This window comes from Chiloscyllium plagiosum, chromosome 23, assembly GCF_004010195.1.
Source record: "Chiloscyllium plagiosum isolate BGI_BamShark_2017 chromosome 23, ASM401019v2, whole genome shotgun sequence".
Lineage (NCBI taxonomy): Eukaryota > Metazoa > Chordata > Chondrichthyes > Orectolobiformes > Hemiscylliidae > Chiloscyllium > Chiloscyllium plagiosum.
The window spans coordinates 11,141,771-11,169,638 of record NC_057732.1 but is presented as its reverse complement, the minus strand read 5'-3'; the positions used below and the strand labels follow the sequence as shown (position 1 = coordinate 11,169,638).

Below are 27,868 nucleotides of genomic sequence, written 5' to 3'. Positions count from 1 at the left end.
CATACAATGTGTAGCTTGGAAAAATATATATTGTGCATCTATCTAGGCCAGTCAATGCAGTAATTGATTTGGGAACTAGTTATTAAATTCTGTTAATAGCTAATTTCTGTGGAACAAAACCACATTGATATTAAAATTTCCCTATGCATTTTTCAACTGCTTAAAAAAAAACATAACTGTAACCCAAACCAACAGTCCAGTATGGCCAAATTCTTTACTTCAGCAAGTCAGAATCGTGTGGACCCCACTGTCACATCCGCTCACTTGGCTGTACAGAGCAGGTTCAATCCCTCGGAACCCCCCTTTTAACTTTGTGATTACACACCATTAATTCTTGCAGGCTGACATTCTGATAACCAGCTGAACAGATGGAATTGCAGGATTGTTCTAGCAAATTTATCATAAAAAATGCATCCGACACCTGTGTAATTTGCCTAATCATTTTCCTAATAAGCTCCCACCATTAATTATGCACGATTTCCACAATGCAATCAAGATAAAAGTAAATCTGATGACTTAATACCCTTCAAAATAATTGGTTCGGCAAACGCAAGTCTCGCTCTCCATTCGAGTTAATTAGGAGAGGGCGCAGCCCTGTAGGAGTGTGCTGAACGGTGGCAAATACTGAGGGAGGAAGCAGATATGCTGCTTTCTTTATGGGCAGGAGTCAAGAGTATGAGCTCGGCAAAAAGAATGTAGATTTCTTTGCCCCCGCCCCCAGTAGTAAACAGATGCGATTAATGTTGTTTAAGCATCACAAACTGACCGCAGGATTCTGCGGATCTAATGAGAGTCAACTTTGCTCAGATTCGCTGTCTTGTGGAGCAGCCCACCTGTCACATCATTACAGGCAGCGTGGGGCTCACGCTCTCTCCGTTAAATGAGAATTTGCAAGCCTGATGATGCCTCCTACCTCGATTAATGGCTGGGAAAATGCAAGGTAACTCATTTCTGTTCCCCACTGTGTCTGCCCAAGTGTTTCAATTACCATTGGAAGGCGAGCCAGGGTCCCCCAGTTTCCCCTTCCTGAGTTTAATTAGCCAAGTTTCAGTGTTTAAATAGGTACGGTGCTCATCAGATGTCACCATATTTTTAGTTTGCTTGAATGAGCAAGCGCATAGTACACGTTTAAAATAAAACGAAGAACTGTGAATGCTGGAAATCTGCAACCCAAACAGAAATTGTTGGAGAAACTCAGCAGATCTGGCAGCGGAGAAAAAGCAGAATTTCTGTTTCCCAGTCCCGTCACCCTTCCTCCAATTTTTTTCCCCCGAAAATGGGGCCGGTTAGATGTGTTTGGTCACTCCTCCAAGGCAAGTGGCTCTCCAGGACCTTCTGGCTCAGAAATAAGGGACATGTCACCACAATCTTTCAGACTTGGTAGATTTTAAATTTATACATTTTCTAATCAACCTTTTCAAAAACACATTGCTGGAGTAGCTGCGACTTGAATCCAGGTCTCCTGGCCCAGAGGTACAAGCATTTGGAGAACTATACAACAAGGAAACCTGAGATGAATTAACTGGAGGAATAGGTTTCAGCACCTGATACCCATGCCCCCCCCACCCCCATCCTCCACCAAAAATGTCCTCAGAATGATTGTTCCTGCTGGATTACTTCACCTGTCCAGTAACACCTAATTTATTAATCAAACATGTGGAAGAGGTCATCTTTGGCAATGGCGCTTTAGATTGTTGTTGGTTCCAAACAGTGAGCATATCTTTTGCTACAATAAACGAGGGAATTAATTACTTGCATTTATATAACACCTGGATATTTTTATGGGGCATCTACTTGTATATCACAGTCAATGCTGCTTCTGATGCACAGTGTCTGCAATGCTGCATAGATATATGGCAGTGAGAACTGTCAAAGACAGATCTGGGCAGCTAGGTTTTCCAGGACAGAGAATCAGGACCTCGGGGAACTCTGTTGTATTCCATGTAGATATGGTCTTCAGCTCACCTGGGCATTACTGTAAAGCCTGGGTCAAAGTTTAGCAGTTCGGGCAGTCTGACATTTTCTGAGTTCTGTGCTAGCAGGTCTTGTAGTGTGAGTCTAACGCTTATCTTTCAGAACCACCAACTTCGGCTAATATTATTATCAACTCCTCCTGAATTATACTGACACCCTGCTGCAGTGGGGTTCTCCAGATCTCAGCAACACTCAGGCTGAAGTTTGACATTGGCCTGTGAGGCTCAGTAGTGGGTGCTGATTATTTTACTTACACCAATCTAAATCACTCTGGGCATCTGTATGTAAGTCCTTTCTATCATGGGGCACAGGCTAGCACCAGAAATAGGATGAGCATGTATCTAGAATGCAGTTTCTTCACCTAGACTTCTGCAACACATGGAGGTTTACATTTGCACCTCTGACTACAATAAGTGTGCAATACTGTCATTTTGAATTTCTTTAAATGACAAACAATCAGCATTAGAAATCAATGAAAAGCCCTTAACTATCTTTATCTGACTGATTTTGTTTTAAACAGTTGTCTTAAGATGCCATGGCACAGTTTGAAGACTTGCAGCTGTTGTCCAGGCCAATGCTTATCTCTCAGCCAGTATCATTTAACAAAACAGATAAGCGGGTCTATATTCCATTGCTGTTTGTGTGCAAACTTGTGCTTCGTACCTTTTAGCAGTGACGTACTTCAAAAATAATTAATTGGCTGTAGCGAACCTTGGGATGTTCTCAGTCCTACAAAGTGCTAAATGAATCTCAGTTCTTTTATTAAGATCTAAGCTCTCAACACATGGGAAGAGGTTATGTTTAAATTAAAATTTAATGCTAAGCCCCTTAATGATAAACCAGTGGGTCTCCCCACCTTATCTTCTTGATATAAAGAGTCCACTCTGTACAGGCCTATGTCTCCCAGCTTGTGTTTGAAGACAGGAATCCATATATTTAATTCAGATCTAATCCAACTGACAGCTCTACAAATATCTGTGAGGCTAGCAATAACACCAGATAACTTGCTTAGCCCCTCACAAATATCTATTTCAGAGGTTCTTCTTGGAATTCTATAACATTCTTGAAAGTGCAATAGATTTTCCAGGTGTTCTCTGTGAGTGCTAAGCAGATCAAAGGGCCTGCGATATAACAAAGAAGTACACCAGCTGGGCATTCGTTCTCTGGAGGTTATTTTTTTATGTGCTTGGCATATCACCTAGACTTTCAGAGCTGTAGTCAATTTGTTGAACATGCGCTGCATCGGAAAATTAGAGCTATCACTAACTAGAAATACATTGACTTGGAGATGCCGTTGTTCGAATATGTGCATGAAAATGTTGGTATATTGGCGTAAGTTTACACATACTCTCTCACAGACACTCATAATCCCCACCACCAGATGTGCACGCATGCACATATAAGTTTGTGGGGTGAATTTGCACTTGCAGAATTACATTTTATTTTGCTCGAAAACTGCATGAATCCATAAAAGATTCTGTAAATCCATTTTTTTTAGATTAGAATCAGTCTGACCATTGTGGCACAGACAGTCACACACCGGGCACCTCACACCTTAAAAGCATTATCTGGGCTGACATGCTACCAGTTGTTAAGGTTCGCTTGAGAATGTAACTTTAGAAAAGTTCTGCAATTTACAAATGAACTGAAACCAGCATGTTTGTTCTAAAAGATAAGAGACTTAACAAACAATACAGGTCTTTTTCAATATATAATTTCAGTAACATCGCACTGTAAACTTTTGCTACAAATTTGGTGTCTTACAATCTTATACTTCACAACTACCTGATGAAGGAGCAGCACTCCGAAAGTTAGTGCTTCCAATTAAACCTGTTGGACTGGGACTTAGTGTTGTGTGATTTTTAACTTAGAAATAGATTCATTGCTCCCAAGAGACATATTGGATGGGATATCTGTTTATATGGTCTCAGCTTTTACATCAGATAGTCATACCCAGTGAGAAATGGCAGCATACGAAATGTTGGAATCAGCATGTTGATGTTACTAAATTGCGAGACATCAGATAGTGCAATAACATCAATTTACATTCATATGACCCCTTTAACATAGCAAACTATTGTAAGAATCATCAAATAGGTCCTGACACAAAGTGACATAAATAAGACATGAGGGCAAGTGATCAAAAAGTAGGTTTTAAAGTGCATCTTAAAGAAGGAGAGAAAAAATAATTTTGGGAGGAAATTTTTGAGTTAAGTGCCTAGACAGTGGAGTAAGTTATTACTTTATTGTGTGTGCTTTTTTCTCACCTTCCACTATTTTCAAACCATCAATCGACACCTTAATCCTGTAGGAACAACAACTCAAGATTGTCATGTGGAAATTCATAGATGGTTAGGTTATTCAGACCTATGATTAAATATTAAAACAAGGTTCCAAGTACTCAATACACATTCCCTGTTAAGCTTAAGAGCAGCTTTCCTCCGCATTTCCAATTTGTTATAATATACAATAAATAAACTTTTATCGATAATTTATTTTCTTGAGTAAAATCAGCAGTTTCTTTCTCCCGATTTAAAAAGTTCTCCAGCAGCAGGTTAACTGAGACCACCAGGATGATAAACTTTTCCACAGCTTCACTCGACACCATCAGTCATGAGGAGACATGACTTGAATAGAATGGTCAGAAGACGTCTATACTTGACTAAGCTGATGTAGAACATCATATATGTCAATTGTAGATCAGCAGTAGCACTGACTGCTGGGTCATACAGTTATGAGTTCAGGTCCCATTCAAGGACTTGACTGAATAACTCAGATAAATGCTTTTGTGTAATTCTGGAAGGAGTGCTGCACTGTTGGAGGTATCCTTGAGAATGAGACATTAAGGCAACTCCGCCTCCTCAGATAACACAAAAGGTTTAGTGATAATATTTTAGAAAAGAATAGAATATTTCTCTGCAGCGTCCTGTCCAATATTAATCCTTCCATCAACATAATCCAAATAGATTATCAGGTAATTACTTCATTGCAGTGGTGGTGACACTTTAAAAAGCATTTTGGAATATTCTTGACCTTGTGAAAAGCACTACACGAGTGCTTGCTTTCTTTATCTCATTATCATATAGGACTTGAATGCACAACCTTCAAATCAGCTGAGCCACAGCTAATACCTCCTAGTTTCTCCTTGTGGTTCAAATAGCAATTTCCATATTATTCTAACATGTATAATTTTCAGAAGATTCAATTTCAGGAAACAATTTGAAACTGGATGCCAGAGCAGAGTGACTGGAGATGTATGGAGAGAAATTTTTGAAGGTTGAAGTAAAGATAATAAGACTTTTAAACTTAACTTTGTCTTTACTTATAAAAATAATGATATAATAGTACAAAAACAAGCAGGTTATCCTAAACCTTTACAGAGTACTGGTTTGGGCTCAACTATTGTGTCTAGTTTTGAGCACCACACTGCCCTGCATCTTTGGAGACATTGAAGAGGAGATTTAATAAAATTACATTTGTGAAGAATCATGTCAGTTACTTGGAGAGACTAGAGAAGGCAGGATTAGTCTCCCTAGAGCAGGGAAGATTAAAGGGACATTTAAGAGAGGTGTTCAAAAGTATGAAGGATTCGTGAAAGGAAATGGAAAGGAAATCTTTTTTACTGACAAGGGGTTGAGGAGCCACAGGATAGAATTGTTATAATATCATTATTGGCAAAGGGAAGACATGGAGTTTTCTTTTATCTGTTTGAGTTATGAACCACAATTACAGCCTGGGAAGATAGTGGAAGCGGATGCAGTAATAACTTTCAAAGAGAATTTGGTCTCTACTTAAGGTGAAAAACTGCAGGGGCCATAGGGAAAGAGCAAGGAACTGAGATTAGTTACCATTTCTTTCATGATGGGTTGGAACCCTTTTTTATTATGCAGCTTACTTTATGTCTGTCTCTGTGGTGCAAAGAGATAAAGTGATATCCCCTCAATCCCACCAGGATCCACATGAGAAGTCAGGATTTTTGAGTGCCCAATCTCCCATTATTTTCCAGCCTCTTTCTCCAGTGTTACACCCTGCTTGGAGGGAGTTCTGCACTGGACTGGAATTCCTGGAGCTAAATAGGAATAATATTTTTCAAGTGTACTATTGCTTCTTTGAGTTGAGGCAGGAAAGAGGGGATTAGGAATGGGTAAGAGGAAAATTGGCATGACGACTTGTTTTGTTATGACTTCTCATGACAACTTACTGAGAATAGCCTACTCGAGCTGACCAATATCCAACAAGCAAATGATTGCATTTATGTAGAGTTCTTTGTATCTTTAGGTTTGCACTTCCGCAATTAGCCAGGAAGTTGGTGGATCGAAGCTGCCCAGAGGCCGAGGGCTTCCTTACTGAGAGGCACATGGAAGATAGTACAATGAAGGGTATGTAGGTTAGTCTGATCTTAGAATAGCATAAAAGGCCAGCACAACATCGAGGGCCGAAGGGTCTGTACTGTTCTATGTTCTAACTTTATGATCGCTCAGATCTCCACTCCCTTATACTAAAATGAGTTTCTGTCATGTTGAAGAGCATTGGAAGAAAGGCAAACATTCTACTTTTGTATTTCAACCCAAAGGAATGAAAGAGCATTTGTTTTTATTCCAGTTCCTTTAGCAATCCGAGATGAGGTTGCCTCTTCTCAAGTTGCCACCTGATTGCATGTGTATTTAAAGGGGAAACTGGATCCTCATAGCTTACTGCCAACCTTTCTGTTGCCATCGCTTCTATAAAATGAACAGGTCAATACATAAATTTCCAAGGACTCACTCCATTCCACCCATTGCCCCCAGTATGCCCAAGGAAATGTAATGGCTCTATCTGGCTGTGGAGGTGGCATAGCATGAGATTTGTCAATCTTATAATAACAGTAAGTCGTTTTGAGGTATGCTATATTGTTAGAGACATTCCTGGCACTCCAGTTCCTGATTCCTCTGTTAGGTGATCCAGGGCCAGGCAAGTGCAGAAGATGGGGCTGCCCTATCTACTCAAAAATAGGCTGCTCACATGGATCTCAGAGTAAGCAAAGGATTTTCAGATCCAGCCAATGGAAAAGAGATAAAGTGACATCCCCTTAATCCCACCAGGATCCATGTGAGAAGCCAGTATTTTTGAGTGCCCAATCTCCCATTATTTTCCAGCCTCTTTCTCCAGTGTTATGCCCTGCTTGGAGGGAGTTCTGCACTGGACTGGAATTCCTGGAGCTAAATAGGAACAATATATTTCAAGTGCACTATTGCTTCTTTGAGTTGAGGCAGGAAAGAGGGGATTAGGAACAGATAAGAGGAAAATTGGCATGACGACTTGTTTTGTTATGACTTCTCATGACAACTTACTGAGATTAGCCTACTCGAGCTGACCAATATCCAACAAGCAAATGATTGCATTTATATAGAGTTCTTTGTATCTTTAGAAAATGAAGCTGTGCTTTTCAGTTGGAAGCTATTTGTTTCAACGACTGTGAAGATAATTTGCATCTCGTGCAGAGTTACCACACTGGGATGTTGAACTCCCAATATGATTCAATGACTGTGCCAACTCAATTAAATGTTGATCTTTCAGTGCTGGCCATTTAGCTTCATCACAGATGATGACAACTCTGGAACTGCCATGACAGAGAGACAGCCTCTGGAGAATAGTCAAAAGGTAAAATGGTTCTGACCTGTATATGAGATGGGTTCCTTCTACTGAAGATATTCTGTTGTTTAATATCATGTGTCCTTACCTCAAAGGATTGGAAGATCTGTTTCACCCCCACTATTTGTTGCCTGCACTTTGAAAGCCTTCCTTGATGAGGATAGTGTGCTCATTTTGTATTCCACTCAACTCTTCCTCAAAGAATAACTCTTCTGTTTTCTACTTGCTATGGGCTCTTTGCTTTACTAATTGGTGCTGGGACTAGATTTCTCATGTGGTGGGTGTTGAATGCATGTATAAAAGGAATAAAGAAAGATATGAATGGCCTTTCCTTCTCACTGCAATGCCTGGGAGACAGCTTTTCCTGACTGTTAGCAGGTTTGAGCTGAACCAAGTTCTCTATGGCATTCTGAGAGCTGATAAGAAAATTATACGGTGAGTTTTCAGAATTAAGTTTACTGAGTCTCAGTTTCAGTTCATTTTGTGTCTGTCCAAGACAGACACTACAGTCTCCAACAAAGACCAAGTATTTACAGATAGGAGGAAGAATTTGTCAAGTTTACAGGATGAACAGGGGATGGGACTAATTGGATAAATCTTTCGATGAGCTGTTACAATGGGCCAAATGTTGCAAATTCAATTTTATCAAAATAAGGTATTATAATAACAGAAATACTGTAACACTTTGACACTTTAACACTTTTCCCTGTATATAAAGCAACGTTTTCCACTTAAACAGCCAACATTCTCCATCCTTTCCAATTTATGGAGAAATGTGAAAAAATAACATCTACTGGTTCATTCATGCTGGTATAATAAAAAATATTAAATATAGTGGCAACTTTTTCACACAGAGGTTGGCGCGTGTGATGAATGGGCTGCCAGAGGAAGTGGCGGAGGCTGGTACAATTACAACATTTAAAAGGCATCTGGATGGGTAGATGAATAGGAAGGGGTTGGAGGGATATGGGTCGGGTACTGGCAAGGGGGACTAGCTTGGGGTGGGATACTGTCGGCATGGACAATTTGGATTGAAGGGTCTGTTTCACTGATGTACATCTGTATGACTCGATAATGTGGCATAAATATCCTTACATATCTATTCTCCACTTGTCAGTAAACTTGTCAGTAGTGTGGTAAAAATCTAGGGCCATAACCTCTTGGAAAATAATTGTGTTTTTGATGTTTCTGTTATTAATTAGTCAGTAAGTTACAAAAGTGAAGAGTTACACCATATTTTGTGAATATCCAAAACTAACTAACTGTGTCATTTGCAAATAGAAAATCTTCCTTAGTCTCTCATTTATTTGTATGAACTTGCTAAAATTGAAATATGAATTGTCCATTAAATTTGTCATGGAAAGTTAGGACTTCTACTTACTGATTTAAGAATCTTTTTAACTGTGTGATAATTGTTGTTGCAATGCCAATCACTGCCTGTGACCTATTAAGAGAACAATTTAATTTTGAGTCTCATTACTGCATATGGTAAATTTTTGTTGGAGATTTTTTTTAAGTTTTACATTTTTTCTTACTTTTTCAGTCTCCATTCTCTGTCTTAATCTGATCCGTCTTTCCATCTTGTTTGGGTATCTGATTTGATTCTCTTTCACCCCATTTCTCTAGCACTTCTCTGCTTATCTCTCAATCTTTTAATCTCACTGATCAGCACATGGATTGTAGATCCTGTCATACACTGAGACCCCATGCTCTCTGCGGCTCACACTGCACCATTACCAACTAAAACTGCCAGCAAGTAACAATGCAAATTAAATTTCAGTGGAGGGATGCAGGGAAAGGCCTAACAAGTGCTGAACGATGCTCCTATGCAGCACAATTCAAACCCCATTTTGACATGCGAATGAAGTTGCTGTTGCTTTTCTACCAAGGCTAGGCAGATAAACAGAATTTAGTCTAAGAAAATTTATCCTCAACATTTAAAACCGTCAGTGCTGAACAACTTTCAAGTCTTCAAACCTTTACATTGTCTTCACATTGTATTAACTCAGCCATAACCTTGAAGAAAATGCATGGTTCACGTTGTCCTTCATGGTTGAAATGCCTTCACAGGTAGCTGGCTTCTTATCTGAACTGACCTAGGTGTCCAGTTCCACTTTTCATTGATCCATCTCTTCATGGCAACCTCTTCTAAGTAGGTCTCTAATATCCCCAGGCATGTTGGAGATAATATTTATATCGCAGGCAATATTTTATATCTCTTTTTCAATTGCAGTTTCCTTTGTGCTGTAGTGAAAAGCTGTTCCTTTTTATTGCTGCATTTCAACTCTGCTTCTCCAACAGAAGTATTCACTTGACACCTTTTTCCCTCCTTCCTGCACCATTTTAAATACCTTCTGTAAATCTCTGCCACTTTCTTGAAGGCACAGTTTGTGTCATTAGCATCTGAATTACATTTCCATTCTGATGTACTTCACAAAGCAGCAAGCCGACATACATTTTCACAAGTTCTTTTGAAAGCAGCAATTTTGTGGAACAACACAAAGAAACTACAGGCAAAAAAAATTGAATTTGGGCCTTATGTCTAGGAGTCAATTACGAAAAAAAATTGTTGAACAGAAATTATATAAATCACTAGTGAATACCAACTCTCAAATACTTGCATTACAAATGTGATGTAATAAGACAAAACCTATGTTTATTTGCACCCAGGATGAATATCTCCCCCACCATATGCCCATTTTTATGAATTACATCGATGTCGTGGCTAATTATATTTATTTCAGAGCAGTACTCTCAATAATACACAAATTTGAATAGACAAGGGAAACATTTAATCTTACAGCATTTCATGATTTGAATCACACCCAGTGACCGATTCCTAATTCTAAAATTGAGAGACAGATTAGCTATTTGCATGTTAGGGACATTTACAACTCTGAATCTTAAATAAATGGAGTGGTTAGAAATTAAGTCAATCTTGCAGGCTGAGGCAGGAATGTGGAATTCACACTATTAAAAACATAATTCTCTATCCTGCACCACACAGATATCAAAATCACATTAGCCCTTTTAAATAAAGTACAAGTGCGATGTATATTTAAAAAACACATTTAACCTGTCACTGCCACAACATCATTCTATTTTAAATAAAAGCAATTTGACTGCTATTAACTGAAATTCCAGGCTGAATATTTAGCACCTGATTTTGTTTTGTCAAGAAAACAGGGTATTTCACTGAAGCTTCAAATATAAAGTATATGTTAAGTAGATCAAACAGTCACTCAAACTGCAAAACTTGCATTCAACCACAACACTTCTATAATTAGGACTTGCTGCCACAATGGGGATACTATAGGAACAAAAGGGAAATAAAATAGGATTGTCTTTTCTGAAGAAAAATGGTTTGGAGGTCAAAGGATCAATCTCGTGACAGACATAATGCTGACAGCACATGACAAAGATGTTAAAGGACAAAACTCTCAATGAAGATACAAACCACAAAGATATTTAAACATGAAACAATTCTGGGAATATTCCTATCATGTTTTTAATGGTAATTTGGACATAGTTGTGGCCAGTCTAAGTGAATTGCCTTATACTTCATTTTAGTAAAAGCGTGCCATGATTTTGACAATTAAAAAGTTATCTTGTCATTTGCAGTGGCAAAATGTTATTTTTTTCAGTGGACATTTTTGAAGAGACATTAGAGCCTTTAATGCAAACTCCCATGCCAGCTCAATACTTTTCCTTATATTCCCAGTTGCCTCACTCACTCCTCCTTTGAGTTGGAGCCAAGAGTTCACATTCTTAATCCAAGAATTATTTTGCAATCTCCTGACATCCCAGTACACTTTATAATTAATGAACAACTTTGTAAACAGTAAGTATTATAATATAAGAAACACAGCAATCAATTTGCATCTAGCATACAGCAATACAGTAAAGACCAGAAATCTGTTTCAGTGATATTACTGTCATGAGAAAGCACATGCTAGAATTGCAGGTGGATAGGATAATGAAGAAGGTGTTTGGTATACTTTCCTTTATTAGTCAGAGTATTGAGTACAGGAGTTGGGAGGTAATGTTGCGGCTGTACAGGACATTGGTTAGGCCACTGTTGGAATATTGCGTGCAGTTCTGGTCTCCTTCCTATCAGAGGGATGTTGTGAAATTTGAAAGGGTTCAGGAAAGATTTATGTTGCCAGGGTTGGAGGATTTGAGCTATAGGGAGAGGTTGAATAGGCTGGGGCTCTTGTCCCTGGAGCATCGGAGGCTGCGGGGTGACCATATAGAGATTTATAAAATCATGAGGGGCGAGGATAGGGTAAATAGCCAAGGTTTTTTCCCTGGTGTGGGGTAGTCCAGAACTAGAGGGCATAGGTTTAGAGTGAGAGGGGAAAGATATAAAAGAGACCTAAGGGGAAACTTTTTCACTCAGAGGGTGGTACGTGTATGAAATGTGCTGCCAGAGGAAGTGGTGGAGGCTGGTACAATTGAAAAATTTTAAAAGGCATTTGGATGGGTATATAAATAGGAAGAGCCTAGAGGGATATGGGCTGGGTGCTGGCAGGTGGGACGAGATCGGGTTAGGATATCTAGTCGGCATGGACGAGTTGGACTGGAGGGTCTGTTTCTGTGCTGTACATCTCGTGACTCGGTAACTTGGTGACTCTATGACTGTTTGGAAATGGAGGAAGAAAGACTTTTACTTAAGTAGCACTTTTCATTCAAAGCACTTTACAGACTTTTCCTTTCCCATCCGCAAAAGGCAGAGTATGAAAGTTGGACTGGAGGGTCTGTTTCTGTGCTGTACATCTCGATGACTCGGTAACTTGGTGACTCTATGACTATTTGGAAATGGAGAAAGAAAGACTTTTACTTAAGTAGCACTTTTCATTCAAAGCACTTTACAGACTTTTCCTTTCCCATCCGCAAAAGGCAGAGTATGAAATATACGTTTAATTTAATCTTGTTTTCATGATTGTATTCAAAAATGGCATGGCCTCCTTTTTTCAAAAATAGGATGTTTTTATCTGCCCTATTCTTTGGCAATCTCTCTACATAGGTCAGGAGAGTGACTGAGATGCTCACCCACTTGCAACAGTGTTGTTCTGAAGCCAGTTTGTAGTAGATGGCAGACTGGCAAATTGATCTTCTCTTTCTTCCTTAGATATAGAACCAAGTGTTGATTTACTACATCTCTGGAATGATGTATCTATAATAGGAATTTGGGAATGGAGGAACCCCAAATATAAACTTACATTCTGCCAAATAAATGATTGGCAAGGTGTCAAATGTGGGTCGATAGTAGACACTCTTATCTCTGAGACAGGAGGTTGCTGATTCAAGCCTGTTTTCTTGTGTATTCACAGTATGTGGGCTAGGACTTATTGTCCATCCCTAATTGTCCAGAGGGCAGTTAAGAATCGACACTCTGGGCCTGGACATAAGGATGGCTGTTTCCTTCCCCAAAGGACAATATTTTTATCCTTTGGGACAAAAACCAGATAGATTTTTTTTTCCTGACAATGGATTCATGGTCATCATTTGACCACTCGAGTTCCATTATCTGCCACACCAGGATTTGAAAGCCCACAGAACATTACCTGGGTCCCTCGATTAACAGACCAGCAATAATACCACGAGGCTATCACTTCCTCCTACTTCATAGACCTTTGCACCAAAATCACTGTGAGCTATTAAAGTTCCTGTCTTATTAAACGGATGCCCTGTGTTCTTGAATGAAGACAACAGATATTACAGCATTATTCAATGAAGAACAGAGGAAATCTTGCCAGTGTTTTGACGAATATTTATTCCAAATTCAACATCATAAATACCGATTTTCAGGTCTTTATCACATTGTCATTTGCAGAAAGTTTGTTCTGTATGAATCGGCTGCTGTTTCTCTTACATCATTACATTGACTGCAGTTATGTATACAGTGCTTTGAGTGAAAAGCACTGCTTAAATGCAAATCTTGCTCTAACTAGTTGCTTGTATTTGCCTTCTCATGACACAGATATCACTGAAACAGGTTTATGGTTTTTACTGCATTACTGTATGCTGCATGGCAATTGATTGCTGTGTTTCTTACATTAACAATACTCACTTTTTACAAAGCTGTTCATTAGTTAAAATGTGTTTTGGGATGTCAGGAGATTGTGAAAGGCACTATATAAATTAAACTTGCCATGAAACATATGTAACGAAGAGGGATATTTTGGACAGGTAGCCTGTCTGATTTTATGCAGGGTTGTCTGGCTAATGGGACTCCTTGAAAAAGGTTCAAACAGGAGTTACTTGTTGTCAGAATTTAAACAGTCAGCTAGTGGAAGTGCTGCGGGGAGGATCCCACAAGAGGTTAGTTAACCTTTTAAACTTTTATCTGTTCTGCAGTTGACACAATAAATATTGCATGAAAAGGTAGGCTTTGAGGCCCTTGATACCCTCTGTTACTACACACTGACTGAAAATAATGCCTTAACTATTGAATTGAAGGACTTTGTACACACATTTAGTCACCTTCTTTCCTGTCAATGACATATGTTTTTTTTTCACTTGAATTAAGTTTATATCATGGAGATAGACAATTCCATTTACTGCAAATCTAACATTTGCTGTAATAAATGTTTCACATTTCATTCTGAAGAGTAGCATTAGAATCCTTTTTTGCAGAAATTAAATGGAAAGATGCTTAGCTTTGCCAAACTTGAAATCTTCCAAGCTTTAGTGGCAGTTTTCCATATTTGAGCAGATGAGGCAGCGAGATGCTTGATAGTAAAACGGAAACAAAAGCTGCTGCATTTGCACAGGGTCAACATGTTTGCAGATAAGTAACAGTAGATGGATGTGAATGTGCAAAGGTTTATCAAGATGTGTTTGTCAATAAAAAAAAGATTCTGTTTGCATGCCCAAGCTTTGTAATCTGGTGATTGCTGTCTCTAGAGTTTTAATTAGCTTAAAAACCATCAATATTTGCATGTGATTACTTCAGGCACATTTGTCTACGTTATACAACAAAACAAAAGGTTTGTTCCCATTAACAAGGCACCACCATTTCAGAATGCATACAGCAGGCTCATAAGATCTGTTTTAACACCATGTGCTGACAGTAACCCATACACATCTATTCATTTTTCTAAGGCTGTAAAATAGTTGTGAGTACAGCTCTTTTATTGTTAGAGTCATAGAGGTTTACAGCATGGAAACAGGCCCTTCGGCCCAACTCATTCATGCCATCCCGTTTTCACAATTAAACGAATCCCATTTGCCACCGTTTGGTCCATATCCTTCCATACCTATCCCATCCATGTATGTGTCCAAATGTTTCTTAAATTACAAAATTGTACTTGCCTCCACCACACCCTCTGTGAATAAAATTGTCCCTCTGCATCCTTTTGTATCTCTCCCTTCTCACCTTTTAACCTATGCCCTCTAGTTTTAGATCCTCTACTCTAGGGAAAAGCCACCGACATCGATGTAAGTTCAGCATGTCTGTAGTAGCTTTTCAGCTCAACTGACTCATTATCATTTGACATCTTGGGTTGGCATTCAGTATGAGGCAGTGAGCATGGCATGGGTTCTTTACTGCCATCTGTATCTTTTAAAATGTGGGTGTTCTTTAGGAATTACATTGTCTCCTGGGTGTGAGGACAGCCACCTTGTTGTCTGAGTAGAAGAGTCTTATGGAGTAAGCAAAATGTAGTTTATTTCATCTCTGTGACTATGTTTAGGTTATAAAAATAGACTCTACATTCTTAAAAAGACTATTGGAGGGATCGATCTCTAACAAGATTCCACTTTACTCTCCCACCAGGTCCTCATGATATCAAAGCAGTGGGTAGTGCACATTGAACTCAATCAATTCAGACTCACAGATGACAATGGGTGGCACAGTTGCAATACCAGGCCAGTCCAGAGAAGAAATTTGGAAGCATTTGAAGTTGGCAAGCAGAAGTGAGGATCTGTGACAATTAATTAAATCGGGACAAAGACTGCCGTTACTGCTGGTGTTAATGGGGAATATGACAGAGTCACTTTTCCCTGCCACCAGGAGGAGAAAAACCTACAGCTGCCACAAAAGTGGAAAGCAATACCCTGTTCCAGGATTCCGTATAGGAAGCTCTTTAATGGTCCAACCAAAGGAAATGTTAGAACCTGCTGTACCACCCACTCTGGTTTCTCAAGCCTACTTTGTCACATTGTACCTCATATTCACTTATCCCTGTACCCATTGTTTTCTGTCTTTCCAATTCCCCATCTATTTTCCCATCTCCTCATCTGTCACTGCCACTCAGCCCACCCACCTTGTTATGCCATTCATGTCTTTCCCCTCATTATCAATCATTAAATGTACTGCATCTACTTACTGAAGTCATTGCAATCGCCTCACAGATCTGCAGCTATCCCCATTGTGAGGAAGTATGCCAAGGAACACAACAGAGGTAATTTTCTACATATCACCCAATTCCCAGGACGGCACGGTGGCACAGTGGTTAGCACTGCTGCCTCACAGCGCCAGAGACCCTGGTTCAATTCCCGCCTCAGGCGACTGACTGTGTGGAGTTTGCACGTTCTCCCCGTGTCTGCGTGGGTTTCCTCCGGGTGCTCCGGTTTCCTCCCACCGTCCAAAGATGTGCAGGTCAGGTGAATTGGCCATACTAAATTGCCCGTAGTGTTAGGTAAGGGGTAAATGTAGGGGTGTGGGTGGGTTTTGCTTCGGCGGGTCGGTGTGGACTTGTTGGGCCGAAGGGCCTGTTTCCACACTGTAATCTAATCTAATCTAATCTAATCTAATCTAATCTAATCAAAGGGGAAAGCACTGGAGACTGTGGATTTTTCAAACATGCCTGAACATTAGAGACCCACACCTTGATCTTGGGCATTCAGACTCTAGGTGCCTTGTGTCAGATTTAAATGAGATTGCAGATATCTTAGGTTTACCTTCCCTTTGTCACACAGATCTGCATCGGAGTGTTTTCCAATGGAGTCATAGCAATGAAATGTGGATGGATGCTGAGCTGGAAGATGGCAAAGGGAGGCATAGAAATGGGGACTCCAGTCAAAGTGTTAACCTTTCCATAAAAAGTGAGAATATTTCCATGTATATCATAATCTAAAATAGTTGTAAAAACGCTTCTGCAAGACAGCTAATTGAATGTTTTTTTTTAAAAAAATCCACGTTCACTGCATCTAATCTATTCACGTTTTCCCCAAGTTCATTATTGATTTTGTCAAACACCCATGCTCATAGCAAACCTGTGCTGCGTGATCGCGATTAACCAATGCGTTTTTAAATACTGACTAATTTCGATTTGGCTTATAGATTTTAATGAATGGAAAATAGCAGGAAGCAATATCTCGATGTGTGCTTCCATCTGATGAGATTCCCTTCTGGGAAAACAGCTTCATAAAATGGACCATTAAGCTCCAATACATAGCACACAGTCTGACCTTTGATATTATGTTAAGTATCTAATCCATGCACAACTGTGGCAATCTCACTAAAACAAAAGCAAATTATGCAATCTGAAATAAAAACAATGTTGGAAATACTCAGCAGGTCAGCGTTATGTCTTCTTTTTCTATAAACGCTGCCTAACATTTTAAGTGTTTCCAGCTTTTTCTGTTTTTATTGTACTAATCACACCTCTACCTCATAGGAGCAAATTACTGAAGATGCTGGCATCTGCACTGAAAGCAAAAAATGCTGAAGATCATAGAAGGCCAGGCAGCATCCAGGAAGAGAAAGTAAGCTAATGTTTTGAGTCTTCATCAGAGTCATTTGTGACCTCCAGCATTTTTTTGTTTTCTATCTTCTGGGAGTTTTACTCAAAATATTTTTCTTTGGTTATGCATCTCAACAATGGAATAGTCATTCACACTTAAAACTAAATTTGCAGTTGAGGAATGTAGGATTAGTTCATTGGTTATCACAAGGTAAAAATAAATTTGTTCCTCACTTTTAAATGCTCTTTTCCTTTTGGAACACTAATTGTGCAAAATTGTTCATGTTTCTAACTCCCATTATGACAGCTTTCTTGCTAAAATTACCAAGGATGGAAATGTCAGACCCTATATTACTTAGATGATGAATTGTCTTCATTTGGTGTGTGCTTTCATTTGTTTGACTAAGTGTGTACAGAGAGTTTAAATGCTACACTGACACAGACTGTATTACTTAAATGATGAACTATGTTCATTTGGTGTGAGTTTTCATTAGCTTGATCAGAGAAATTCAATCAAACACGCTTGTTGCTATAAGGAAGCTATATTTGTTTTAGAATATTGTCATTTCCTCACTAATGAATTCCTCCAAGGAAAAGATCATTTTAATAATGGGTAAAGATTTGTTTATGATTTTCCAAGTGAAGTAATCTTAAGAATTATCACAGTTATTTTGTTTCATAATCTACCAGCAGTGAAGGATTGATTTACAGATATAATGTTGTATCTCTTCATAATTGAAACCAAATCTTTAATTATTTTATTCATTATACCCATAAATACATGCCTTCAAAAAAAAATACAATAATCCAGATACAAAGCAAACTCATTATTTATTGAGGGTTTTGGGCATACATTCAGAGTCTGAATGCATGTGCATAAGCAGTTGATGTGCAAATCCTATATTTAAAGGTAAATCAGTGCAACTGTAATAATAAAGGTCATTTATCTTCCTGGCATTCCCTTTCATGATCAGAAAATCAGACATAGAAGGATCACTGACAATGGTGTCAATGTTATAGGGCTGTAATGAGAGTTTGCAAAATGGCTGCCAGCAAATCAACAATCATTAGACATCTGAAAGCTCATTTTGAAATGAAAAGGATGATATGTGCAGCAGGTAAGGATCCATCCGCCAACCCAAATGTTTACTTTGCTCACATTTTGCGTTCTTTCTTTTATCAATTTGTTCAAGGTACTTCCATCTGGATCAATGTATGGGTTTAGAAATTAAGGCATGTTGATGGCCTCAGAGAAAACTAATCTTCTATTGAGGTCCTGAAGGTGCTATTCAGCCTCAACCACTGAAGCTGGGCCAGGAAGTGTTATTACTCCTGTTATTCTGTTTGCCTGCAAAGACTATATCTCAAAATATAATGGACAGATTTTCAGAAAACATGTTTTACAAGACTTGGCTCAAGAAGTGTACAGATTCAGTTTTGACTAAGACGTGGCTCCTGATTCAGGAATATTTTAAGGAATGCGTCAGCATTGGCTATAGGCAACTTTTTAAAAAAGAATATTGTTGCTACTTGTGTTTAGAGTATTGTCGATTGTTCGACAGTTTTGTGGATTGTCTCACTGGCTGTGATGGAATTTGATACTGCTGTCAAAATGTGAGCAGAGTTTTCAGAGCAGGTTGATGGATGTGGATTGGCCTGACATCTCCTCAGTGAGGCGGAAGCTCTTAATGAGAAGATTTACTTTTTCAGCTTTGATGTTACAGGGATTCAACCAGTCAGCAAAACACCTCCAGGAATAGCTGTATATTTGTAATAAAATTGAGTTAACACAACATAGCAGATTTATGAACTTTATTGAATACCCTTTTATTTACATATAAAAAGGACATAATGTCAGATTCAGGCATGAATAAAGAATGCCTCCATTTTGCTTTATACAATATGATGATTGTCATGCATCAGGCCTGCTGTTTTAAGAGCCTGAGTGAGTACAGAGTGAGTGTGTTGTCCCATGCCACATTTACCAAACTCAGTCAGTGCTAAGCTTATAATTGTTTTGGTGCATTTGTTCAAGGAAATGGGAAACCAAATCAATCAGACTTAATATTTCTAATCTTTAACCAGTGATCTTTTGTTTTTATTTCCTGACTTAATAAGAGGTAATTTTGTTTGTATTGAATAGTTTCACCCCGAGCACTGCACAAAAAAGGCATATGATGCTCTGGATTAAGAGGAACACAAAGCTAGAAAGTTATCCTGGCCAATATTATTACTCAATCACCATCCCCAAAAAAAGGCTTAACTAGAGAAATTCGCAACTAGTATTTGGAGAAACTCAAAGAAAATTTAGAACCATCAGGGTGTTACAAAGTACATCGGAGCCTGTCGGCTATTTTTTTGAAAAGCAGCATTCTTATTTTATAGATGGCCTCAGGTCAAATTGAGCACAGCAAGGCCCCACAGTCATTGAGCACAGAAATACACCCTTTGTCCCATTGAGCCTACACCAGTCAAAAACAACCATCTAACTATTCTAATCCTGTTTTCTAGCACTTGGCCAATAGCCTTGTATGCTTTGACATCACAATCGGACATCTAAATACTTCCTAAGTGTTATGAGGATTCTATTTTTTGCCTCCACCAGCCTCACAGGTAGTAAGTTCCAGATTCTCATCACCCTCTGAGTGAAAACAAAATATTCCTTACATCCCTTCTAAATCCCCTGTGCCTCACTATGAATCTATGCCCCCTAGTCATCGATCCCTTCCCCAAGGGGAAAGTTCCTTCCCATTAGAGAAGGAATGGTAGGCAAGGCATGAGGAAACTCTGACACTTTTCTTCGAATGATGCACAGGCCTGAGCATGCAGCCAAGTTCTGAGTTAGCTACCTCATCCAAATCACCCTTTCTGCAAGGCAGCATACCTTCATTGGTGCTCTGAGATATCCTCGAGTGGGATCTCATACCACAAGTTATCAAGTTTGGGATGAGGTTTTCAATAGTGTGCGGTGAGATGCAAATGAATTTGTTTTTGTCTACATCATGGAAACAAGCCATTCAGCCCAGCCTGTCCGTGCTGCCCAGTTTTCGCAATTAAACTAGTCCCACATGCCTGTATTTGGTCCATATCCCTCCATACCTATCCCATCTATGTAGCTGTCTAAATGTTCCTTAAGTGACAAAGTTGTTTTTGCTTCGATCACTACCTCTGGTAGCCTGTTCCAGACACTCATCACCCTCTGCTTGAAAAAATTGTCTCTGTGGATCCTTTTGTATCACTTCCCTCTCACTTTAAACCTATGCCCTCTAGTTTTAGACTCCCCTACCATGGAGAAAAGGGGAGTCTACATTATCAACACCTCTCATGATATTATAGGCTGCTATAAGGTCACCCCCTCAGTCTCCTATGCTTTAGGGAAAAAAGGTCCCAGTCTATCCAACCTCTCCTTCTAACTCAAACCTTCCAGTCCAGTTAGCATCTGCACTCCTTCAAGTTTAAAACATCCTTTCTACAGTAGGGAGACCTGAACTGCTTGCAGTTCTGTTAAATTGATAAACGAAACTACATGCAATGACAAGGATAGCAGGTCAGGATTAGGAGTAGGGCAGTGTCAGAGACAGCTTCTGATTTTTTGACATGTTAGTCCACATAACACTGAGTTGGTTTCTTGTTGAGACAGATGTGTTGAAGTTTATTAGGAACCTTAACTATTTACACAGCTACACTATCACAGACTTGCACGCAAAATCAGGGTTCTGTGTTTACTGCTGTTATTGTACATTATGTACAGAGAGCTGATGGGCTGAACACACTACACACACTCCATTTCACCAAGACACTGACTGAAGTTGAGGAGGGTACCATTATACCAGAACCTCAAATGTCATAATGACATGCAACTGCTTTAATGATAAAGGCATTTCTGATCTATTTCATAATGCAACAGAGTCAGTCTCCCCACACTGATTTTTACATCTGATTGAACAAATAAATTTTAGTTGCAACAAGTTTTCAAATTTTGTTTTCCATGTTGAAATCTGTGTTTGAGCATGAAATAACTCCACCGAGGCCAATATCCTGTTACTTACTCAAGGAAAGTCCTTGACACTGATCAGGACCAGCTCTCCGAGTGAACAGAACCCTGACAATCCTGTTTATATCTGCCAGCCAGGGCTCCCTGATTGGACCAGATTAACAATGTAGCTCCTGCTGGGGCGTTTCAGCATCGGGTTAAGTTCCCCCCAACTCTACCTCTGATACGGGCAGTGTGTAATGCACTGTAGCTTGCCTCTTGTGCCCAGAGCATCTCGGAAGAAATTTGTTCTCTTCTTCAGGTGGCAAAGTCAAGGCAGCAACATCAGCTGTGTCCATCTCAAATTCCAAGGTATCTTCAACACTTGATGGAGAGGGAAAGCCCACGGGTTCTAGAGTAGAGGACGTTAACAAGTCAGACATGGTTTGCTCCTGCACTGTTTGTGAGTTTGCAACTTTCGTATGGTCAACTGTAACACCTACCTGAACTTTATATCTCATTGGACCTGGCCTCACATTGACAATGCCTCCTACCCATGCAGGACCATTGACATAGTATCTACACCAAAGTAAACTGTCTCCCTTGATTAGGGCAGTCTTGTGTCAGGCATTGGCATTCCTGATGCCATTGCACCATCCTCCCCCGGATCTAGGAAAATCAGACTTAACTTGATGTGGAGTCTTCTCCCTCTACTGGGGCTATCCCTGTAGTTACATGAGGGATTACCCTATAATGAAATAGGAACTGGGACAGTTTGGTATCTAGTGAAGCTGTTAGCTAGTTCTTTAAGCCTTCCTTCAAATCTTGGACTGTTCTTTCTGCCAGACATCTTAAACTAGTCAAAAGTCCCGATATGGATTCCCCTGGTTCTCAAATTGCTGAGTAAAACTGATAGTGTCTCAGAATTAAAGAAGGCTTCGTGCCATAATATTCCTTAACTAAATCCATCAACTCTCGAAAGGTTTTAGCTTCTGGTACCTCAGGGAAAGTTCAGCTCCTGATAACCCAAAAAGCTGCAGGTCCAGCAGCTGTTGGGAAAATTACCTGTTGCTTTTCATCTGCCCCAATATTATTTGCCTAGAGAAAAAAAATGCATTATTTCCACACATACTGGGTCCGGTCTGTGATGGCAGGACCTAATGAATTAAGCTTCTCAAATAACGGTATGATGCCAGAAATGTTTACCCCTACTCAGTGATGACTGTTGTGAATGAATTTCTTCAGGAGTGTATCTTTCTCTCATTACCCCTGAATTAATTCCACAGATACTGGTATCCTGTCACCAGTCACCCTTTACTTACACATGAATAGTCCATGACACTGGTCCCGCTTCCTCAGAGCCAGCTCTCAGAGTGAACAGAACCTCTGACCCTCCTGTTTAAATCTGTCAGTCAGGGCTCCCAATTGAACCAGATTAACAGTCCCATAAGGTCCACCTGGATGATCTCCTTCTAGTCACTATAGAGGCGAGACATGGAGAAATGCATAACCCTTGGAGTCCTTCTGCTAACTCAATGAATATTAGCATAAAGCAAAAATGGAAGAAAAAATGCCCATAGATTTATTTTTGAAATGTGAATGAAGTCTGAATATATTATACATGTTTTAAAATATGTGAGTTGACAGTTTAAAATATGATGGAGGGCCCAATGGGACTGCTTTTGCACATTTGAGTAGTAATAGATTCATTGTTAACAATGAGTGGATCCGAATTGATTTCTTTTTTTTTACTTTTTGATGCTTTTAATCATTTCGTATTACAGGTAAATTATTTCTAGGCTTGCAGAAATAATTGAGAGAGAAAACTGACTGAACTGGAGTCCCCTTTCATATCACTCAAGTATCCTGCCTAATAGGTCAACCAAGGAACTCTCATCAACTAGCTTGTTTCTGTAATGGACTGTCCTGTCCTCCTGATAGCAGGCAACTAACAATCAAGGCACACTGAAGTTCCTCCTACTCATTAGTAGCTAACAGCTACAATATTAGCCATTAGAAAATAATTATTTCTGAAGCAACTGCCAGATAATTAGCCGGTAGCAAATAATTACTCACCAACTCATTTACATGTTAAATTATTTTGAAATTGACTACAAATTAATAACTAATTAGTCACAATCATTAATGTTTTTGAAAGGTAATATTGAACTGCATAATGAAATTTTGTGCAGAGATTAGAAATGGGTAGACATGAGGGTATTTTAATAACTGGTCTAGTCTGCCCAGGAATGTCATTGATTCATTAAGAGTTCTGCAACCTTCAAATGTGCAACCCATTGCTTTTGGCGATGACTGAACCTGATCCACAGTTACATAGTCATACAGCATGGCAACACATTCTTCGGTCCAACAAGTCCATGCTGACCATGTTCCCAAATCAAACTTGCCCCATTTGGCTGATTTTGACCCATACCCTTCCAAACCCTCTGTATTCATTCACGTATCCAAATGCTGTAACTGTACCTGCATCTATCATTTTCTGGCAGTTCATTCCACATACATACCACTTTCTGTGTAAAAAAACGTTGGCCCTCATGTCCTTTTTAAACCTTTTCTCCTCTCACCTTAAAAATATGTCCCCTGATTTTGAACACCTTACCCGAGGGAAAAAGCTCTTGCTGTTCACCCTATCTACGATCCTAAAGATTTATAAACCACCATTAAGGTCATTCCTCAACCTCCTACACTCCAGTAAAAACAGTCCCAATCTATCCAGCCTCTCCTTATAACTCAAACCTACCATGCCCAGCAACATCCTGGTAAATCTTTTCGGAACCTCTCCTATTTAATAATATCCTTCCTATAGCAAGGTGACGAGAACTGTACACAATACTCCAGAAGTGGCCTCACCAACATTGTGTACACCCTCGATATGACGTCCCAAGTCCGATACTCGAAGGTCTGAGCAATGATAGCAAGCATGCTAAGTGCCTTCTAAACCACCCTGTCGATTTGTGATGCAAATTTCAAAGCATTATGTACCTGAACTCCTCTGTCTCTCTGTTCGACAATTATGCCTAAGGCCCTCTCAACCTTCTATGGTCCAGTGAAAGAAGTCATAGCTTGTCCAGCCTTTCATTGTAACTCGAACCTTCCATACCTAGCTTCATCCTGGTCAATCTCTTCTGAACCCTCTCCAGCTTAATAGTATCCTTCCTTATAACTGGGAGACCAGAACTGGACGGAGTATTCCAGAAGAGGCTGGACATGTTTCAGTTTGGTCCAGATAAACTATAATTGCAGAGTGAAGTAAATTTTTGTGGTAGCAATACAAACAAATAACTAAGAAATATATCAAGAAGTGATGTCTGTAGCCATTATATTACAGTACTAGAGATATAGGTCATTGTTCTGGCCATCGCATCCATGTGGAGTCTGAAAGAGCAGTCCAGCTAGTCCTGTTGTGTTCTCTGTAGCTGTGTAGATTTTATTTTCTTCAGCTGCATATCAAATGAGACTATGCGGGATGAAGGACAATTACAGGAACGCTGCCGCACCCCACATTCAATATCCGAGCAATGCAAGCCGACCCCCAGGGGCCTTGGAAACAAATGTGCCTCCAGCTTGAAAGCAGCCAGCAACATTTGAATGTTCCAGAGGTGTGGATCCAGCTACAGTGTGACCGGCAGCACAGTCACTGAGCAAGCTACAAGGTGAAGCAATAATGAAGAGCTTGGAGCATTTGAAAAGAAACCAAATGTATGCAGCTTCCATGTCGAACGGGAAAATGAATTTCTGTTCACAAATGTAAAAGCACATTTGCCTTGCATGTCACCAAAGTATACGACAATGCAGTGATGTGCAGTAAATTCAACACAGGTTTTCCCTTCAATGTCATGCTTCTGACTAAAGGTTAATGAGCTGAAGGCCATTTTGAAAGCTCAACAATAATTTTTCTCAAAACCAGCAGTAGGAGATACAGCTAGTATTGAAGCACCATTTTACACTTGCCATCTTCTGGCAGAAGCAGATGAAATAAATCAAATGGCAAAATCGTTAAAAGAAACAAAGATGAAATTATGTTGTCAAACCAGACCATGTCAGCTTGGTGCTTCCACAGTAGCAAGACCAGTGGAATCTTTGTCTGAAGGTATTAGATTCCCTATAGTGTGGAAACAGGCCCTTCCACTCAACAAGTCCACACCGACTTTCTGAAGAATAACCTACCCAGATCCATTTCCCTCTGAATGATGCACCTAACACCTAGCATGGCCAATTCACACCAGGTGGAAACCAGAGCACCCAGAGGAAACCCACACAGACACAGGGAGAATGTGAAAACTCCACACACAGTGCCTGAGGCTGGAATCGAACCTGGGACCCTGGCGCTGTGAAGCAGCAGTGCTAACCACTAACCAGCATTAGTGAGTAGCATTGTGGACTTTTCTCATGGAATGAAAGTTGCTGTTGAGATTGTAAACTTTGATTTAAGCAAGAGCCTATTCGTGCCGTTTGTTTAATCCTTACTTGATAAAGTTGATAAAATTCCATATAAGAGATTATTGTACAGCATCAAAGCACACGGCATTGGTGGTATGGGTTCAGAGCAACTCGTGATTGCAGATGTGAAATGGAGAGTAGGAACACATCAGTCTTTTTACAGAGTGGAAGACGATGACTAGTGATGTACGGCAGGAACCAATGCTTAGGCTATAGCTATCCATAATATGCAATAACAGTTTGCATGCAGGAATTAAGTGCAGTGTTTCCTAATTTGCTGAAGACACAATGCCAGGTGAAAGTGTAAGTGAGTAGGAAGTAAAGAGGCTTCAACATAACTTGGACAAGTTAAGTCAGTGAGCAGAAGCAATGTAACATGCATAAGTGTGGAGTTACCTACTTTGGTATGAAAAACAGAATTGTAGAGTATTGTTGAAATGTTGATAGATTGGAAAATGTTGATGTACAAAGGGACCTTGATGTCTTTGTGTACGTGTTGCTGAAAGCAAGCATGCAGGTAAAGCATGGGATGTTAGCCTTCATTGCAAATAGGATGTTAGCCTTCATTGCAAGATGAAAACCGAAAGACCTGGGGATGCTGTAAATCAGAAATGAAAGCAGAAATGCTGGAAAAGCTCAGCAGGTCTGAAAGAAATCAGAGCTAATGTTTTGGGTCGATTGACCATTCCTCAGAGCCCCATTGCAAGATGATTTGAGCACAAAAGCAAGGATACCTTATTACAGCCATCAGGACCTTGATGGGACCACAACTGGAGTATTGTAAGCAGTTTCGGTCTCCTTAACGAAGTTCACAAGAGGTTTACCAGGCTGATCCCTGGGGTGGCAGGTTTGACTTTGAGGAGAAATTGTGTTGATTTGTGCTGAATTGACTGGAGTTTTGAAGAACAAGAGGTGATTTAATTGCAACATATAAAATTCTGGTAGGTATAAGACAAGCAAGGCAGACTACAGAAGATGCTGGAAGTGCAGCTGAGGAAAAGGCAGTAGAACTCTAAGGGAAGACAAAGAGATTAGAGTTCTTCAAAAAATATGGCTAAAATCAGAAAAGACTCCAAACTAACTTCAGAAGGCTTTACCTACAGACTACAGGAAGATGAAGGGCCATACAAAGACCCCCAACAGAAATAAGAGAAAACCAAAGTTTTAAACCAGGTCAATGAGGCATGGTTTGTCCATAAGGATGGCAGATCCAGTACAGAAGTTATTATTTCAAATATCTGATAATGTGAAAGACCCAGAATAACATCAAAGACAGGGACTCATGAAGGATTAGTTACAGTGCTGTAGAATGGTTTCAGGTTTATACGTGCCATCAGTTCAGAATGTTTTTTTTCTGCTGTAGGTCCACCTGAAGATGATTGTACGATTACAATCATCTTCAGGTAGGCCATATAGATCCTTCAGTCTTTCCTCATAGTCAATCCTGCTATCCTAGGCAACAATCTGGTGGAGCTCTGTTGTACTCCCTCTGTAACAAGTATATCGCTCCTTAGATAAGGAGATCAAAACAGTTTGCAATATTCCAGGTGAGAACCCACCAAAGCTCTATGCGACTGCAGCAAGACAGTCAAATCACTGGAGATGAACACCATTTGCCTTTTTAATAGCTTGCCAGCACGCTCATATTTCATGAAGAAAATCAGCAGATCTGGCAGGGAAAGCAGAGATAATATTTCGAGTATAGTGACCCTTCTTCAGAATTGATTTTTTTTTATTTCAAAAATATACTTTATTCATAAAATACTTTAATGGACTGTACAGTTGGACATGCCATACATATGTAAACATTCCATTTGTTTGCATACCGAAAAACAGAGTAATCAATCCTATTTACAGGTCTGTACGATTACATTCTTAGCTGAGGCATCAGCAGAACCCAAATGACTGCGTGGGCCTCCTGTTCTTCTTTAGGCAGGCAGATGGTCTTTCCCCACCGCGCCTTGGCGGCAGCTGCCCCAAGCTTCAGCGCGTCCCTCAACACATAGTCCTGGACCTTGGAATGTGCCAGTCTGCAACACTCAGTCGGGGTCAACTCCTTCAGCTAGAAGACAACAGGTTTCGGACCACCCAGAGAGCGTCCTTCACCGAGTTGATGATCCACCAGGCACAGTTGATG

The 27,868-nt window shown here is 39.8% G+C and overlaps 1 protein-coding gene across 3 annotated transcripts in view; it reads left to right on the top strand.

The window, feature by feature from the left end:
- The first annotated feature begins 562 nt into the window (after positions 1 to 562).
- Positions 563 to 27,868, top strand: part of arhgef39 (Rho guanine nucleotide exchange factor (GEF) 39) — a 187,086-nt gene continuing 159,780 nt past the window's right edge. The window contains exon 1 of one of the 3 annotated variants that reach the window (XM_043713496.1): positions 563 to 940. In XM_043713496.1, the coding sequence (XP_043569431.1) occupies positions 900 to 940 (41 nt within the window). In that variant the 5' untranslated portion in view covers positions 563 to 899. The remainder of the gene's footprint in view (positions 941 to 27,868) is intronic. The other 2 variants (XM_043713499.1, XM_043713504.1) reach the window with 2 other exon arrangements.